This window comes from Echinops telfairi, unplaced genomic scaffold (assembly GCF_000313985.2).
Source record: "Echinops telfairi isolate 266 unplaced genomic scaffold, ASM31398v2 ScPeMD7_7467;HRSCAF=8505_1, whole genome shotgun sequence".
NCBI classification, from domain to species: Eukaryota; Metazoa; Chordata; class Mammalia; order Afrosoricida; family Tenrecidae; genus Echinops; species Echinops telfairi.
This window is the reverse complement of record NW_022111368.1, coordinates 42721050-42740079: the sequence shown is the minus strand read 5'-3', so window position 1 is coordinate 42740079 and position 19030 is coordinate 42721050. Positions and strand designations below refer to the sequence as shown.

At 41.0% G+C, this 19030-nt stretch overlaps 2 protein-coding genes across 2 annotated transcripts in view; one reads left to right on the top strand and one right to left on the bottom strand.

Annotated features, from left to right (window-relative positions):
• The first annotated feature begins 877 nt into the window (after nt 1–877).
• Nucleotides 878–19030, top strand: part of LOC101644789 (charged multivesicular body protein 3) — an 84723-nt gene continuing 66570 nt past the window's right edge. The window contains exon 1 of the mRNA XM_004707951.2: nt 878–994. Coding sequence (XP_004708008.1) covers nt 950–994 — 45 coding nt within the window. The 5' untranslated portion in view covers nt 878–949. The remainder of the gene's footprint in view (nt 995–19030) is intronic.
• On the bottom strand, nt 13628–14038 carry LOC105979081 (ubiquinol-cytochrome-c reductase complex assembly factor 2-like). Its single transcript, XM_013005971.1, is given in 1 exon segment — nt 13628–14038. A coding segment is annotated over 1 exon segment (411 nt).

The following is a 19030-nucleotide window of genomic DNA, read 5'->3' as shown; positions in this document are numbered from 1 at the left end:
CAACGGCGATTAGTTTAAATTGGGTAAAGAATGGCAGAGAAGACCCCAAAGAGACAACCACTTGGAAACAACAAGCAGAAATTCTTTTACGTTCTTACTGTCAGAGACTAGAGCATGGGGCTGAGGTGCCACAAAAATGGATGTTTTCACCCTGAGGAGAGCAATCACCAGGGGGCTCAATCAGATTGCCCTGCTAAAATGTATCGTCTTTTTTAGCCAGATGCCTCGAGAATTTTACCAAGCTTAGAGTCAGTGTGGGGGACAGTAGGACACACACATACACAAATAACCCTTTCTCCCTGCCACCGAGTCAATTCCAAGTCCTTATTTGCACCCAGGTAGGTAACGGCGATGGCCTGATCAAGAGCGGGGACAGTTGGCATAGACAGAGGTGGAGTCCACACATTAGACAATTACAATTGTGGATACTTGGTACGAGAAGACCCCAAATAAAAGCCAACCTCTTGGAAACAACAAGCAGAAGGCCTTTTACGTTCTTATCATGACACCCTGCGGTTTAGTGACCTGGCGATGGCAAGAGAAGGGTAGTGGTTGTTTTGGTGAGAGGATGAGGTCCTATGTCTGCAGGACTCAAAGACAGAGGTCCGGAAAATAGTTATCAAAATGCAGAGCGTCAGGCGCAGTTCCAGTTTAGCACCGTAATCAATAAACTGGCACCCGCTGGAGGAGTTACTACGACACTGCACGAAAACATGCCCGCAACCACGCGAACGCCTTCCGAGCGTCCCCGACGCAGCCACCCTTCCCAGGGAACCCCGCCCAGCGCAGGCACGCGCATGCGCACGGCGCGCGCGTCGCCCCGTCGCGGCCGCTCCCCGCGCCGGGCGTCCGGCGCTTCCTCTCCCCGGGCCCCGCCCAGGCGGCTGCCCGCAACCTGCCCGGCGCTGGGAGCGCAACGGCGGAAGGGGCAAGGCGGCGTCAGTTGGCCATGGGGCTGTTTGGAAAAACCCAGGAGAAGCCGCCCAAAGAGCTGGTAAGGGCTACGGCGGCGGCCGAGGAGTGGGTGGGCTTGCGTGGGGCGCGGAGGAGTGCGCGAGCGGCCGGACACTCCCCCCGAGGCCGGCTGGGGGCCGCCCGGCCCCGTTTCCGGGGTTTCCCACTCGAGTGAGGCGCCGAAGGGAGCGTTCCTGAGGCGGTGGGAAGAGAGAGCCTTTGGCACCGCAACCGCCGGCCCGCGAGCCGCGGGCTGAGGTAAGGGTTCGTCGGGCTCGCCGCGGGGCGCAGAGCCTGTGACGCGGCCCTGCTCCCGGCACCCCTTCCGGAGGCGCGTTGGTACGTCCCGCCCGGAACCGGCCCCGGCCCCAGCGCAGGCCCCGCCTTCGCGTCCCCGCAACCGCACGTTTGTCGCGACCGCCCCGAGTGCGGGTCGCGGGTCCTGGGTTTCCCCCCCCCCCCCGCTGTATTGGGAGCGGGGCTCAGTGCCCTCTCTCCCCAGCCTTAGAGCGTGCTGACCACTGATTTTGATTATATCAGGGACCTGAGTCAGAATGCTAATGATAGGACCCCGTTTGAGCTCATCTACCTGTTACTGAGCGTGTGGACGCCATGTGGTGAAGAGGTGGGTCCTGCTTTCCCCCTCTCAGCTCGGGGACAGTTCATGCCTCCGTGTCTTACTCTCCACTCTTGAGTAGGGCTGAGAATAACGTCACTGCAAAAGGATCAGAGATTTGAAAGAGGGAAATGGCTTGTGAGCTTGCTGACACGTAATAGGTGTTCATGAGGATGTTAATGGTTTTGCTACTATTCAAAGGCCTTAGGAAAGCAGACACTCAATTTATATTAGTGCCCTCCAGCAAGTTACTTAATTTACTCTGTGTTAAAATAAAAGTTCTGGAGCATAAAAGATAGGAATTTGTGGTATCATTTTGCAAATGGCAAAGAAGTTTCGGTGAGCATTACATAAATAAACATTTTTCTAAGATAGTTTTTATTGTAGAAGTGTATTCCCCTCTCCCTACTAAATCAGCAAGGTAACGACTGGTTTTATTGTGTTTACTCACTAATATGTAATGAATAATGTCACATTTTTTTTCATCACATCAAAGATTCCTGTAGGTATGGCAGTTATCTGTCTTCTAACCCTGGAGCACTGACCTGTAACAATCCCTTTCAGGGACCAAAGTAGCTCAGGTGACACAGTAGTTAATGTTGGGCTTTTAAATCACAAGATTTGGATCCACCTGATGCTCCATGTGAAAAAGATGGACAGTTTTGGGAACCATAAGGAGCAGATCTACTTTAATCAACGGGGATTGATAGGAGTTTGAATCAGCCGGGACCAAATACCCAATAAGCACAGGCTTACCTGGACTTGCTCACAAGTTGGTAGTGAACAGTTTCATAGATTAATACATGAACAAGTACAAATAAACCTACACTTAGCTTGCTTATTGGGTAATCTGCCATTGAAGTTAAGCTTATTACTTCAGTTTTAGCTTTGTCATTCATCAAAACAAATTATGGGAAAACAATCTCTTTACTGTCTAAACTGGTCTCGTATATATTACTTTCTTAAAATGTATGTTTTAAAATTACTAGCTGTTCGAATAACTAATAACAAAATGTCAGTATGGCTTCCAATGGAATAATCTATCTGGGAAAACAGATTAACACCAGAAAATGGCAGGGCAGATGTTATTAGGTATTTTTTAAGGTATGCCTGCCAGAACTGACTCATAAAGACTCTATAGGACAGAACAAATTGACCCTTTGAATCTTTATGAGAGTAAACAGCCTCATCTTTCTTTTTAAAAAAAATTTTATTGGGAGCTCTTACAGATATCACAACATTCCACAGTTCAATCACATCAAGCCTCATCTTTCTTCAGGAATACGTGGAATTGACTTGATAGTGAGTTTCTTGAATTTTGCCAAAGCTGAATATTAAATAAATGAGCTTTGTTTATTTCCAATATGGACAAATCTGAGTGTTGTAGAGCAGTACTCATTAAACTTTAATGTGTATCCTAATCACTCGGGATTTTATAAAAGTACTTTCTCATTCCGTGTTTGGAAAAAGGCTTGAGAGTTTAAAGAAGTTCCCAGGTGGTGCTAATGCTATACCATTATGCAGACCACACTTGAATAGCAAGGTTGTAGTTTTTCATTGCCAGGGAATGTAGGGTAATTTATTTTTTCTGAAAAAGTGGCAACAGGGCAAATACGTTTGGAAACCTATGTTAGAGTATACAGTGAACCCTCGTTTATCGCGGTTAATCGGTTCTAGACCCTACCGTGATAAATGAAATTCCGCGAAGTAGGATTCCTTATTTGTAAATCAAATATTTTCGTAGTTAGAGCATAGAGGACATGAAAAAACACCCTTTAGTCACCATTACACTCGTATTACCCAATTTATTAAACGAAAAAGGGAAAATACAGTAAAACATTTTGGACGTTACAATGATCATTTATTATTTATTATATTATTTATGGCATCTAGTTTACAGTATTACATATTTCACATACAGTATTATTATACATAGTTCTTACAAATACTGTAATCAATGGCATGCAACCTCCACGATTTTCTTGCCATCTTTGATCATATCCAAAAGTTTTACCTTTTCCTGGATGGTGAGCATCTTCCTCTGGCGCTTATTTTTATTGTCAGAAGGCTTAGAAGAAGCAGCTCGTTTAGGAGCCATCATAGGGCTTAGATAAAATTTCTTAAAAATCGCAAACAATTACAGTACACTGTACAAAAGCAAAAATGCATCTGATACATACCTCCGATACGTAGCGATGCAGACAGAAGCGGTGTACGTATGAGCCAATCAGTGGCAGTAATGACAGAACATGCGCTGTTACGCAAAAACCGCGATAGAGCGAAGCCATGGAAGTCGAAGTGCGAAGTGGGGAGGGTTCACTGTATAGATAAAATAACTACTAGCTAAAATATATTGAACTAAGTATTGTGCTGGGCATTTTAAAGGGGCTCAATGTTATGGAATAGGTTTTGGAAACCATAAGGAGCAGAGCTTCTTATCTTTCTGGGGTTGCTAAGAGTCTGAATCAGCTAGATGGCAGTGAGGACTGTTTGTTATCCTCCTTTTACAGGTGTGAAACTGAGGCACCGACATTTTAGATAATTTGCCTGAGGTTACACAAGTAGACATACAAGGCGCTTTATTCTTTAGTTTATGTTCGTAACTATGCTAGCTTTCAAAGGGAGATTATAAAGATATAAGACTCAAGAAACTTAGCATCTAGCACTTGCGTTTGGCCCAGCACCCCCTTTTCAGAAAAGCAAAAATAAACTCTGTGACCGCCCCCAGCAATTTAAAACTTTTGAACTGTAGTCCATAGTCCAGGATAAAAGTATAGGTATGTGCTTTTGCAGCTCCCCTTCCCCCCACTGCATCTTTTGAGGAAACGCCCCCGGCCCCCCTTGCCTCAAGGGTAATATTGCTTGCTTTGGGAAACACTGATGTAGCAAGACAAGCATTTCGAGGACAGGTCTCATTCGCTAGCACATACACAACACACATATATCTGTAAGAATTCAGGAGTGGAGTGAGCACTCTACACTGGGGTCATCAAACAACTTGACCCTGTACTGTCGTGTTTTTTACACATTTCCTGCCTATGAACTGTTTCTTCACTATTTATTTGTATTAAATGATTACTGTTCCTGGTGCTAGAGATGCTGGATGCTAGAGATGCCCAAGGTTTTCTGCAAGTTCCCCTTCTCAATAGTCCAAGATACCATTTCAGTTCTGATGAAATCTTATTCTCATTTGTCGGAAGAGTGTGTCCATTTGCTTTAAGTTCAGCCTATACCAAACATTAAACCCTCTCTTTACACCTTGTGACTTGTGACCAGAGGAAGTGTTTTCCCACTTGTCATGATTATTTAGTATTGAGTTTGTCAGTTCCAGAGATTGTTAGCGTCAGGTGCTGTTGAGTCAGTTCTGACTCATAGTAATCTTATGAATAACAGAATGAAACTGCTGTCCTGAGCAGACATGGGATATAGTCTTTTTTCCATTTACCTTTTGACCTACAGGTAAAATCTTCGGAGGCATATGTGAATAAGACAAGTTTGCCACTTTTTTAAGAGAAAAAAAGGAAATGAAGGTTCAAGTCTATAAAAGAAGTTCAGAAAAGGAAATGAAAAGATATTCTCAAAGGAGTGGTGAGAGAGGTCGATAAATTGAATGTTCTAATCACAGCTTGGATGCTTGCATTGGATTGTTTACAGTTGCTTTCTGCTGGACTTTGGAAAAGGAGGACATTGTGTCCTGATTTTGGCACAGAATGAGCGGGGCCCAGGTGCAACTATAACAGGTGCTTATGGTACAGCACAGTACCATTTAGATCATTGTGTTAGTCTGGGTAAACTAGGGAAACAAATCCACAGAAACTCATTTATATAAAAGAGAGTTTTATATAAAGGGTAAGTGTACATTAAGAAAGCATCCCAACCCAGTGCTGTCCAAGCCCATAAGTCCAACACACGCAATGACATGGACTGTAGGAGGAAAGCCGAATCAGTGAGCGTGTAAGCATCTCAGCGCTGGAGGGGTCTCCACTCGGCTGCTCCAGCACCCAGGGCTCCATCAGGGTAGGTCCATGTGTCTTCTCCTCAGGGATGTCTCGCAGGAAGTGAGCCTTGCCAGCTGAAGCAGGGAACTGGCTAAGGCAGCTGCACCCTGATTTGACCATCAGAGAGAGAGCAAGAGACCCGAGAACTAGAAAGGTGAGGCTCACTGACTCATTTAATCTCTCCGCCCTTCAATTAATCCCACGTGTTTATCAGCCAAGTTGGCACAATAAACCTTAACTGTCTCAATCATGGTGGCACGTTAGATTGGGCAAGTAAAATATACTATAGGTGGTATTCCCAGAGCTCTAGTATATTGTGTATAACATATATGCTACATATAGTGTGCGTGTTATGCATGCTGCATAAATATTGGATGATGAATGAGCCAGAATATGATTTTGAAAATATTTAAGGTCAAGCATTCCCAATACACCACCACTTTTATGTCAGGTTTTTGTACTGTGGTGGCTTGTATGTTGCTATTATGCTGGAAACTATGGCTCCAGTATTTCAAACAGGTCATCCACCATGAATGAGTTTCAGAGGAGCTTCTAGTCTAAGAAGAGACTAGGAAGAAGGAATAGCCTGTCTACTTCTAGGGGATTAGCCACTCAGAATCTTAGGAATAGCAGCTCAACAGTGTCAGAGAGAGTACCAGAAGATGAGCCTGTCAGATTGGAAGATATTAAAAATGTGACTGTGGAGGAACTGTCTCCTCAAAGTAGAGTTAACTTTAATGACATGAATGGAGCAAAGGTACCAGGACATGTGTATGAGGCATGACTCAAAATGAAAATCGGTAGCTGTAAACAAAAATTAATCTTCCGAATTTGGATAAGACCCATACCCCATGTAGAAAAATGAATTCAAGATGGAGCAAAGACCTGAATGTAAATCTCAGAGTTAAAAAAAATTAGCAATGGAAAAATAGGCGCAAACTTAAGGGCCCTGGTGGTTCAGTGGTTACACACTGGGCTGCTATACACAAGGTCAGCAGTATAAAACCACAAGCCACTCAGTAGGAGGAAGATGGGGCTTTCTACTCCTGTAAAGAGTTAACAGTCTCGAAAACTCACAGGGGCAATTCTGCCCTGTTATGAGTCAACAGGGCAGGTTACTATGAGTCAACATGGACTTAATGGCAGTGAGTGAATGCAGGCCAGAAACATACTATCAAACAGTGAAGGAAGGACACATAAATTCCTGGGTCCTCCTCGAGACAGTTATGTGCATCAAAAGAGTAGGAATATTTACTGACACACAGGCAAGGAACTAATCTCTAAATCGATAGAAAACTACAATACCTGATAAAAAAGGAGTAATCCAATTAAAAAGTGGGCAACTGACATGAACACAGTTCACCAAAAATGACATCCAAATGGCTAACAAACACATGAAAAATACTACAATCTTTGGTCACCTCAGAGATGCAAATTAAAATTAAGAGATTATCACCCTATGTTGACAAGGATAGCCATAGTAAAAAAATAAAGTTGGTGAAGATGCTGTAAGATGGGAACTTGGTGAGTCTGTAAGTATGTACAATCATCGTAGAAAGCTGTATGCTACTACCTCAAACATCTGGGAATAGAAATTCCATACAATCTAGCAATACCTCTGCGATACCCTAAAGAAGAGCCATAACATGAACAGACATATGCACTCCCTTGTACATCACAGCACTGTTCACACTAATAAGTAGTTGGAAACAGTTCAAATGTCCATTAATGTAGATGAATGGATAAAGAAACTTTGGTACATACACACTGTGGAATACTCTGCATTGCTAAAAAAAAACAAACCAAAAAACCCTGAAGGTAGGTACCTCATGACTTAGGTTAAAATGGAGAATATTATGCTGAGTGAAGTTTGTCAAAAATTGTGTGAAATTAATACCATAAAGTTAAAGCCAAGGCAAACACTTAAATACCAAGGGAACCATGGTAAAGGTGGACCGATGAAGCAATGGCCTAGAAGACCGACAGATACTGACTTGGGTGAAAGGGAGGATGAAGATCCTTAAGAGGAGAAGAGAAATCAGGGGAGGTGGTGAGGAATAGAATACCAGGGTAGGACTGATGAATAGTTAACTGTTGATTGAAGAGTTGGTAGTGTGAAATGTAAACACCACCAGCACCACCTATTCACAATAAAAAAATCATTGAAATCAACATGGAATGTACCAAGTTTGAATCTAGGAAAATTGTCAAAAATTACATGGAATGAATACAGATTGATATCCTAGGCATTCGTGAACTGAAATGGCCTGGTCTTGGCCATTTTGAGCTGGGGAATCATAGTTTACTATGGTAGGAGAGCATTACATCCATCATCAAAAAGAAAATATCAAGTGATAATTTGGAAATATAAAGCTGTCTGTACTATCCACCTACAAGGAAGACCAAGTTAATGCATCTATTATTCATTGTTAATACACTGATCACTAATACTATGAAGAAATTGAAGAATTCTATTAACTTCTTTGGTCTAAAATTGATCAAACATGCAATCAAGATGTATTGATAATTATTGGAGATTGGAATGTGAAAGGTAGAAGCAGAGGAAGAATCAGTAGATGAAAAATATACCCTTGGTGATAGAAATGAAGCTGAAGATCACATCATAGAATCTTGCAAGACTTTTTCATTGCAATACTGTTTTTCAACAACAAAAATGGTGAGTTTATACATGTGGACATCACCAGATGGAACACACAAAGATGAACTGACTACATCTGTGGGAAAGCATAATAGAGACGTTCAGAATCATCAGCCAAAACGAGGCCAGGAGATGACACCTTCAGTTGCTCATCTATAAGTTCTGGTTGAAGCTGAAGAAAAAATTTAAAAGTCTGTGAGACCCAAAATATGGAGCATATATCACATGAATTTGGAGACTCTCTGAAGAACAGATTTGACACGTTAATTATTAATGACTGAAGGCCATGTGAGTTGTAGGATGACATCAAGAACATCATACATGAGAAAAGCAAAAAACGGTCATTGAAAAGACAGAAAATAAGGGGGGATAAACCCAAAATAGATGTCAGAAGAATCTCTGAAACTTGTCATCTAACATTGAGTAGCTATTGTTACTACGGTTCCAGTTTATACATGCATGAGTTTTTTATTGAAACAAAGCAGGGTCAAACATGTCTCTGCAATCATTGGATGGCTACAAGTTCTCTCAGTGATACACTGTCTTAAAGTGCCCTGCAATGGCTACAGACTGGTAGAAGGATGGAATTTGTTAAGAGACAGAACTAAAATGTCGTGAGAAGTAAAATATTTGATTTCTAGAATGGCTATTTTTGTTAATGTTACCTGTAATTGATGTAAGGAATGATATAAGCAGCTGAAAAGCTGCTTTTAGAGTGACCTGGGGGAAAAGTCTGGCTTATTAAGATTGTAGGCGACCAGTGCCATCCTGAAAGGTCCTATGTATATAAATAAATACAATCTAGGGGTGGAGAAGGGATTATTATATTTGATTATTATTTAAAAGGTTAGGTTTATATGGTTTGTTTGTTTTTTGCTTCACAATTGATACTCAATATTTTTCCTATCTGGTATTATAGGAAATCAATCATGATTACAAGAGGCTGAGAGTCTGCTGTCAGCCTGTGTTTGATTAGAAATGCTAAAAGTGGAGGTAAGAATTTCCTGAAAAGAAAAAGGTGTGTGAAGCCAAGGTAGAGTGAAGGGCTTAGAAAGAAACCCTGAGCCCCACCCCGAACTGGTGAAAGAACGGGAATCTTACATTTGCGGGGAAGACCTGCAAAGAAAAAGACTGTTAGCTGTTGACTATTTTGAGTAAGCAGTTTGCCATTTGATGCATTAAAGCTGGGAAGTCTGTGCCCAACAGAAGAAGCCACCTCCTAGGACTGAAAGTTAAAGGGAGCTGGTGAGCGTGGTGTGCTCATTATAGCAACCACCTAGATTTGCGAATGCCTAAAGCTTGCAGCTGGTACCAATTGACATAGTAGGGATGCCTTGGGCTAGTATGCCCAGAGCCTGACCAAATGAAGAGAAAGATGCTTGACCCTGTTAGCTGCTGGTGCATATTGATGCAGTTTTGGTGATTGGCCTACTGTAGATTGAGCTTTGCTTTTGCATGCAGCTGGCCAAAGTTCCAATCAGAAATAAAGACTCATCACATCAAGCCTCAGCACTGAGTTGTTAGACAGTGTAAAATTTGGATATTTAAAATGGGGGAAGATAAAGGCATGAAGTGTCTGGCTTACAAACTCTGTGGGTATGTTCACAAAAAGAAAAGATTGGAATGAGGGAAGTTAATCCTTCAGTGGGAAAGGGCCAGTAGTTAGAAGAGGCAGGGGGTGGCCTGCAGGGGCAGTGAATTATTTAATTGCTAACTCTCACCAAACAACCTTTCTCTGCATGGGTCTGGTACCAATGTGGGAGAAGAAACTGATAGGATTTGCTTGTGAGTAATTATGAAGAGGATTCTTTGGAGTGCCTTCCTGCTGTCTATAAAATGAGCTCTTGAGAGCTAGGAGTGCGAGCATGTCCTTTGGACCCGGAGACTCCTGTGCAGTGAACTTTCTGAATCTAGATGACAGCTCTACCATCAAAGGAGCAGCAGCAGAACCAGGAACCAGAGGATGGAACAGAGTGATGGACTTCCCAACCCATGGATCAAGTTATGTTTTTATGCTGGAGTCTGACTTGTGGAGTGGAGTGCCTCTGGGCATTTACCTGGGGAAGGTTAGACTTGCTAAGTGGAACTGTGCACCTTCAGGTTGAGGCTTACTGAGTGGAGTGCCTTTGGCATTTATGGTAATTCTTGGGTCTGGGTTTGGTAACTCAAGGAGCTTGAGTTTAATGCTTTCTGGGTAAAGTTTACAGCAGAGTGATATGCCTCTTTGGGCATTTATTAGCAGACCTGAAACTACTCTGGCTTTTCTCACTGGCAGTACAACTTGTTAACTTCCTTAATAATAAATCCTTTAATCATGATTTATGTCTGTGAGTACATTGTAATATATATATAGCCTTTGTAATATCTATTAGAGAACATTAAGCCTGCACATTTGGTTGGGAAACCTTACCACATTCACCCTATAGCCCTAATTTTGCCCCTTCAGCCATTTTTTTAATCCTAAATTTAAAGAACACTGGAAAAGAGCATTGTTCTCTCGAGGTACCAAAATAATTTGGATGTAGTTTAAACAGAAGAGGTCAGAATTCTTCAGAGAAGGTTAGAGAAATGGAAACACCACCTTCAGAAGTGTATAAACTTAGATGGAGGATGTGTTCAGAAATAACAGCTTTGGATTTTGATGTTTTTTGTTTTTGTTTAATGAAATGTTGAATAATTTTATAGTACTTTCTAGCTTATGTACAAGCTTTGTGGTGTCACAATGGAGGGAAGGAGTGGTGCCGGTCCAGGAGGGTATTTGGGTTTTGTCAGAAGAGGTGTTAGGTAGATGGGTGGATAGGGTTTGGAAAAAGGAGTCATTTCAAGCAAATTAAACTGCTGCATGGATAAGTTGGATGAACTAGATAAAAAGAATAGTTGGAGGATGAAATGCTCATATCTGCGTAGAAGAGAGGAGGAGTGATGGCAGTGATAAGATACAACATTGGAGAGCTGGAAGCCATATGAGGAAAGACCTCTATCATTATTACTTAGGATGGGCAAAATTCAGAATGGAAGGTTAGAACATGATTTTTTTTAGAAATCATTTTATTGGGGACTCTTGCAGCTCTTATCACAATCCATACATCCATTGTGTCAATCACATTTATGCATGTGTTATCATCATTTTCAAAACATTTTCTACTTGAGCCCTTGGTATCAGCTCATTTACCCCCTCCTCCACCCTCCCTCTCTCATGAACCTTTGATTATTTTTTTCATGTCTTATACTGACTGCTGTCTCCCTTCACCCGCTTTTCTGTTGTTCCTCCCCTTGGGAGGGGGTTATACGTTGATCATTGTGATCGGTTCCCCTTTCTCTCCGCACCTTCCTATTCCCCTTCTGGTATTGCTACTCTCATTATTGGTCCTGAGGGGTTTATCTGTCCTGGATTCCCTGTGTTGCCAGCTCTTATCTGTACCAGTGTACATGCTCTGGTCTAGCTGGATATGTAAGGTAGAATTGGGGTCATGTTTGTGGGGAAGAAGCATTAAAGAACTAGAGGAAAGTTGTATGTAGAACATGATTTTTAGAGAAGGGATTGAGTAGGGAGACTGGCTAGTTGCCCAGGTGAGAGATGATGTGGGTCTTTTAAGAGTGGCAATGGGAGAGGATGGATGAGTTTCCATCCTTATTTAGAACTCATTTCTGCTGAACGGTGATGATATATTCTGAAATTGAGAGAATTCAGAGAAAGAGCAATTTTGATGGCATGGTGAAGGTGGAGGGAAAGAGCCAGGAAGCTCTTTTAGATACTATTCAAGAGATTCAAAGATAATAGAAAAAGGATTATCCTGGGAGGATATTTTTGTCTTCTAATTCATCTCCTTAGTAAAAAATGTATGCTTCTTTAGAATAGGGATCATGTTTTCATTTATTTTGAATCATACACTCTGACAGCATAGTACCAAAGTCCTTAGATGCCCAGCGCCCAGCAAGTTTTTGATGAACAGCAGTAGTCATGACAAGAGAATATGCTTTGATATTTGAAATCGAGCATAATAGGCAATCTTCTTTATACTTACCTGACAGTGATCAGAAGAGGTCATTTTTGTTTTACATTTACTGAGAACTACTGCTTTTTGCCTATTCCTAGTTTTATGTTTATTTTAGATGGTTTTGAAAGATGTCCAAAATATTAATTACCGGCAGGGAGGAGGTCTAGGTAGCCTGAAGTCAGAAGTGAGTGGAAAACTTCCTTTTCTTTTCTTTTTTCTTTTTGTGTGTGTGTAAAAGAGCCTTTTATATCAAAGAGCAGTTGTACACTAAGAAAACATCCCAGCCCAGTCCAGGTCAAGTCCATAAGTCCAATATTAGCCCATATGTCCGCTACCAGTCTGTAAGTTCCTCTTCAGACCCATGCAACGCATGCAATAACACTGAGTACAGGAAGATCACAGGCCAGTGGGTGGAAAGTCTTGTGGATCCAGTGGCAGTGGGAGCATCTCAGCACTGGTGTGGGTCTCCACGTGGCTCCTCCAGCTCCAAGGCTCTGGCTCCATCAGTGTAGCTCCATGTGGCTTGTCAACAGGCATGTCTCACAGGGAGACATACAGAGAGAGTGTCTGGCCTCCAGTGAGTTATCTATCTCCTTCCTGCTTGTTTTAAATACATCACCGGGAGGGATCAAGCGCTGGGGGCGGGCCATCATGTTGGCTGCAGCCGAGAACCAGTGAGAGTCAAGGAGAAGCTTGGTGACATGGGTGAGCCCAGGCACCATGTACTCCACCGTGCATGTGGTCACAAAGACGATGCAGGATCAGACTGTCACTTGCTTCTAATCTTGGTGTCCAGGGTTTTGATTGGGAATCGCTCGTGCGGCCATGAAATGCTGGTGGGGCTGCCTTTGATTACTCATTCTCCAGTACTTCCAGGGATCATATCACATAGCCTGAGGCCCAGCAGCACCTCCAGGGCTCCTTCTAGTGGGTAGAACTGGGTGGGAAGAGTGGGCAGGAGAGGAGTTGAACCAGCTGATATGATGAGGTCACAGGACCATTGATTGGCAGGAGGAAGTTTGCTTACAAGGAGCAGGGAGTGCATTAAATTCAGCCCTCCTTGATGGTCCTCGTGGGGAGCTCCCCAGGAGTGAGAGCAGGAGAGAGCCCCTTTATTCGGGAAACTTCCTTTTCATTCTGTACTTTTCTGCCTTTGGATTTCATATCATTACTGTGTAGTCACTAGTCAGAACTTACTTTCAAAAGGTTTTCGATATTTTTCTCCCTCAAAATATTACTTTAAAAGTAAAATTAACGAACCCCACCCTCCACTACAAATTGTGTTATACATACCCGAATGAAGGAAACACGGAAGATATGGTGGTTACAGCAAAATATGGTGAAGAAATTAGATGGTACCTGGCTGTCAGAAAGAATAGTGTATTAGATCTTTACCCCATACTTAGGGACGTGGATGAGACAAGGACCTCGCCCAGGCCTTGTGCTTCTCCTCGGGACTCTTGGGGGCAAACTTCTCCTGCAGTTTCTTCCACATGCCTTTATTCATTTCTTTAAATTCTTCCAAGGTGTCTGTGGGCAGGACGAGCTTGTACTCTTCCATGGACAGGCCACTGAAGCTTGTGTCTCTGGGTCGAGGGTACTTGTGTTTGTAATAGTTTGAATGGAGCCATGCTAAGCTCTCGTACATCTGATCACAGGCTTCAGGCTCCGCGATCTGCATGTTCTCTCCCTCCTGAAAGACCTCAGCTACCTGCTGCCACAGGTAAGCGCCCAATTCCCGGCCTCATTTGGTCTCATCCACGGGCCATTCCTCACAGAGCTTAAGGAAACTTTGGTAGCGTCCGGCTGCCATTTTGGACCCCCAGTGTATTAGATCTTACAGGCTTGTTTTCAAACAAGCAGCCATCTAAGTGAGACATTTAACTAAGTCCACGTGAACTTAGTTATATCAACATCTGTGATCTAAGGATTTTAAATGATATAATCAAAATCTGAAGGAGGGAATGGTAACAGAACTGAAATTGTGAAATCTGGTTTGCAAAAAGCAATGGATGACAGTGGAAGCCCAAAATACATGTTCAAGATTTACTTATGGAATAATTCTTCCCTCCTATCATATTTGAGGATGGGAATAAACTGGTAATCAGACAGAGTATTACAGAGACAATTATAGTAGATTACAATGATAAATCTAACGGATGGTTAAAACCTTGTCATTTGGTATCCCTTTTGATGCACTTTGAACTTGAGCTGTTTTTTTCCCCCTTCAAATTGGGATTTATCTCTGTTGTATTTTGTTACTATTGGTAGTGTTCTTGACTCTGTTATGTATATTTCTACGTGTTTTTTTTTTTGGTATATGAAACCCAGGTTGGGTGAATCTATAGAGAAAGTAACTAGAATAAGAGTTCCTTCAGGGTATGGCAGGGGAGGGGCAGGGGTAATGTGAAGCTGCTATCAAGGAGTACAAAAAGGAAGAAAATGTTTTGAAAATGAAAAAAAGTATCAGTTTTTAATTTTGAAACTGCATTTATGGTTGGGGGAATGTGTTAGACACATTCATTGTATTTTATGGCATTACTGGTGAATACAAGTTTTACATTTTAATAGTCATTAGACCATTAAAATCAAAACTAAAAACCAAATTCACATATATTGTCTTCTCCATATAGAATACGCTAAAGAAAATCTAATGAACATAGATGAAAACAATAACAATTTTAATTTTTAGAGATTCAAGTTTTATGTGACTTGTTTTCTATATCACTTCCATTTGTAGTATTTGGGGTTTTAAAATGAGCACCTTCATTGTTGGTCTAGGCCACTCTTATAGTAATATAATTTTTTAATGCTAAATATATGTTCTTTGCCTATTTTTGCGGAGTACTTGAAATATATGCTACAAATGTCAAAAATAAAAGTTTAAAATGTACTTGGTTTTTATTTATTTCATTAAAAAATCATATTCACAACTCTTAAAATTGTAGAAAAAAGTCAAAACTGACAGACTAAATGAAAATGAGAATAATATTAAATCCTGTGTGGTAAAGTCAAAGCAGTTTAAGGTAAAAAGTTACAGCCATATATACAAATATTTAGAAACAACAATAAAATAAGCTATTGGGAATAATGAAACACATTGTGAATAAGAATGGGCTCGAGTCAGAAAGCTTGGGCTCGAATCTCAGCTTTAACATCTGTGACTTCTAGAAAGGCATTTACTCTCTCAGCTGTAATGTTCTAATATAACAATGATAATACCTAAATCACTATATAGATTTAATTACATAATGTCTGGGAAGTGGTTAGCAGTGGGCCTGCATATAGTAAGGCCTTGATAAATATTTACTATTGGAGTACTGAATTCTTTTAACATTATGAAGAGTGGAAATTCGAGAACATTTAATGATTCAGGAATTCCCATTCACATGGAACCTGTACATGGCAGTTGTTAAAACAGAGTAAGGGACACTGCATGATTCATATTGAGAAAAGGTGAGTGGCAAGGGTTGTATTTGTAACTTATTAAGTATGTAGGTTGAACAAAAACCTGGTATGCTGGACTCTATGATGAAAAACATAGCATCAGGATTAGACAGCAGCTGATTAACAACCTGTGATATGTGGATGATACAACCTGGGAACTAAAGTACTTAACTGATTCTCTTTTTTACCCCATGATAATGATTTGTATGAACAACCTGTCCCATTCTACATCAGTAATGCAAAAACACTAGGCTCTTAGACCATGCTCCAAAGTCGTCATTCCGTTTCTAACTGTAATGATGAAACATAGTTACATTGGTGAATTTTAAATCACTGATGATTATAGTGCTGATAGAATTGTGATTCTCATAGGCAGGCTTGACAAGTGTGAAATGGTCACCCCCACATTTTGATGTACAACTCAAAGATCTATAAAAAAGGCAGAATAATCTGCTCCCATCCCGTCAGTTTGGTTTCAATATACTGATGACCTTAGCTGACATCATGAACCACAGGACACAAGACAGAAAACACAGGAGGGAAAACTGGGATGATTTTTCTAGGGATATAATGCATACATATAAACAAAACTGTATTTGGACAAATACATTAGGTGTGTCTGTGTGTTGGGGAGGTGGGCTGGGGTGTGTGCTTACTTATGAAGGTTTAAGACTATATTGGCAGCATGAATTACACATGAACATGAACAAGATGAAAATCTTTGCAACTGGATCAGTAAACATGATAAATTGGTGAAGAAATAAAGGCTTCAATGATTTCATTTTAGTTGGGTCAACAACCAACATCCATGAAAGCAGTAGTCAAGAAGCCAAGTGACATACTTCACTTGAGCAAGTTTGCTGCAAAAAAAGTTTCTTTGAAGCTGAGAGAAAATGTTTTGAGAATGATGTACAAATGCGCTTTACACAATTGATGTGTGTATGGATTGCGATAACAGTTGTATGAGCCCCTAATAAAATGTTAAAAAAAAAAAAGAAAAGAAAAAATATCACTTTGATAACTAAGATGCCTCATATAGAAGCAAAGTTGGATAGTGAAAAGGGAAGGTGAGGCTTGATGCATACAAATTTTTGTAATGGCAAAGAATATTGAATATACCGAGGACTGCCAGAAGTATAGTACACTGTATTGATGGCACAATGGTCAGTTGTTCAGCTGCTGACAGGTCAGCAGTTCAAACCTACTAGCCACTCCACTGTAGAAAGATGTGGCAGTCTGCTTCTATAAAGATGATTGTTGTTAGGTGCTATCAAGTCTGTTCTGAGTCAGAACTACCTTTTGCACAACAAAACCAAACACCACGTGGTCCTGCACCGTTGTAACAATTGTTCCTGTGCTTGAGCCCATTGATAGTCTATCTCCTTGAGGGCCTTCCTTCCTTTATCTGGCCCTCCTCTTTACCAAACATGATATCCTCCTCCAGCTCTTCTGACATGTCCAAAGTATGTAAGACAAAGTCTTGCTATCCTTGCCTCTAAAGAGCACTCTGGCCATACTTCTTCCAAGATGGATTGGTTTGCTCTTTATCAGTCTGTGATACTTTGAATATTTTTCTCCAGCACCACAATTCAAAAGCATTGATGCCTCTTAGGTCTTCTTTATTCTTTGTCCAACTTTCGCATGCATATAAGGCAGTTGAAATTACCATGGCTCGGGTCAGGTGCACCTTAGCCCTCAAAGTAATATTCTTGCTTTTCAACATTCTAAAGAGGTCTTGTGCCATCAACTTTAACCGATAAATCTTCTATTTTGATCTCTTGACTCTTGCTTCCATAAGCATTGATTGTGGATCCAAGCAAGACAAAATCTTTAACAACTTCAACCATTTCTCCATTTATCATGATGTTACCTAATGGTCCATTTGTGAGGATTTTGGTTTTCTTTACATTCAGTCATAATCCATACTGAAGGCTGTAATCCTTGATCTTCATCAGCAAGTACTTCAAGTCCTCACAGCAAGCAAGGTTGTGTTGCCTGCATATTGCAGGTTGTTAATAAGTGTTCCGATACTCCTGATGCCACAATCATCTTCATGTAAGCCAGCTTCTCTGATGATTTGCTCAGCATACAGATTGAATAAATATGGTGAGAGGATACAACCCTGTCTCGCACCTTTCCTGATTTTGTACCATGTAGTTTCCCTATTCCATTTACACAACTGCCTCTTGATCCATGTACACATTTTTCATGAGCACAATGAAGTGTTCTGGAATTCCCATTATTTTCAAGTTTGTCATAATTTGTTATGATTCACACAGTTGAATGCCTTGGAATAGTCAATAAAGCACAAATAAATAGTTTTCTGATATTTTCTGCTTTCAGCCAGGACCCATCTGACAATCAACAATGAAATCCCTTGTTTCATGTCCTCTTCTGAATTCAGCCTGAACCTCTAGCAGTTCCCTGCCAATGTACTAATGTAACAATTGTTGGATGATCTTGAGCAAAATTTCACTTGCATATGATATAAGTGATACTGTTCTGTAGTTTGAGCATTCTTTTAGCTCATCTTTCTTTGGAATGAATACAAATATGGATCTCTTCCCATCAGTTGACCAAGTAGTAGCTTCCTGTACTTCATTAGCTTCATTCAGTTGGTATTCCATCAGTTCCTGGAGTTTTGTTTTTGGCTAATGCTTTCAGTACAGCTTTAACATCTTCCTTCAGCACCATTGATTCTTGCTCATGCTACTTTCTGAAAAGGTGGAATGTTGATTAGTGCTTTTTGGTACAGTAGCTCTGGGTATTTTTTCCATCTCCTTTGATGCTTCCTGCATCATTCAATATTTTCCCCATAGAATCTTTCAATATTGCAACTCGAGGTTTTAATTTTTTCAGTTTAAGATATGCTAAGTGCATCCTTTTGGGTTTCTAATTGTTTTTGCACATTTCATTATAATATTTGGCTTTGTCTTTTGAAGCTGCTCTTTGAAATTTCTATTCAACTCTGAGTTTATCATTTCTTCATTTGCTTTAGCTACTCTTTGGTCAAGAGCAAACTTCAGGGGTGAATAAGCAAAAGTGAAGAAAGCTGATGGTGCCCGGCTATCAAAGGATATAGCGTCTGGGGTCTTAAAAGCTTGAAGGTAAACAAGCGACCATCTAGTTCAGAAGCAACAAAGCCCACATGGAAGAACACAGCCTGTGTGATCATGAGGTGCCAAAGGGATCAGTTATCTGGTGTCAAAGAACAAAAAACCTATCATTTTATGCTCACCTCCATGATACGATCACTGAAGACAAATGGTGCATAAGCAAATATGTTGAAGAAAGCTGATGGTGCCCGGCTATCAAAAGGTATAGCATTTGGGGTCTTAAAGGCTTGAAGGTAAACAAG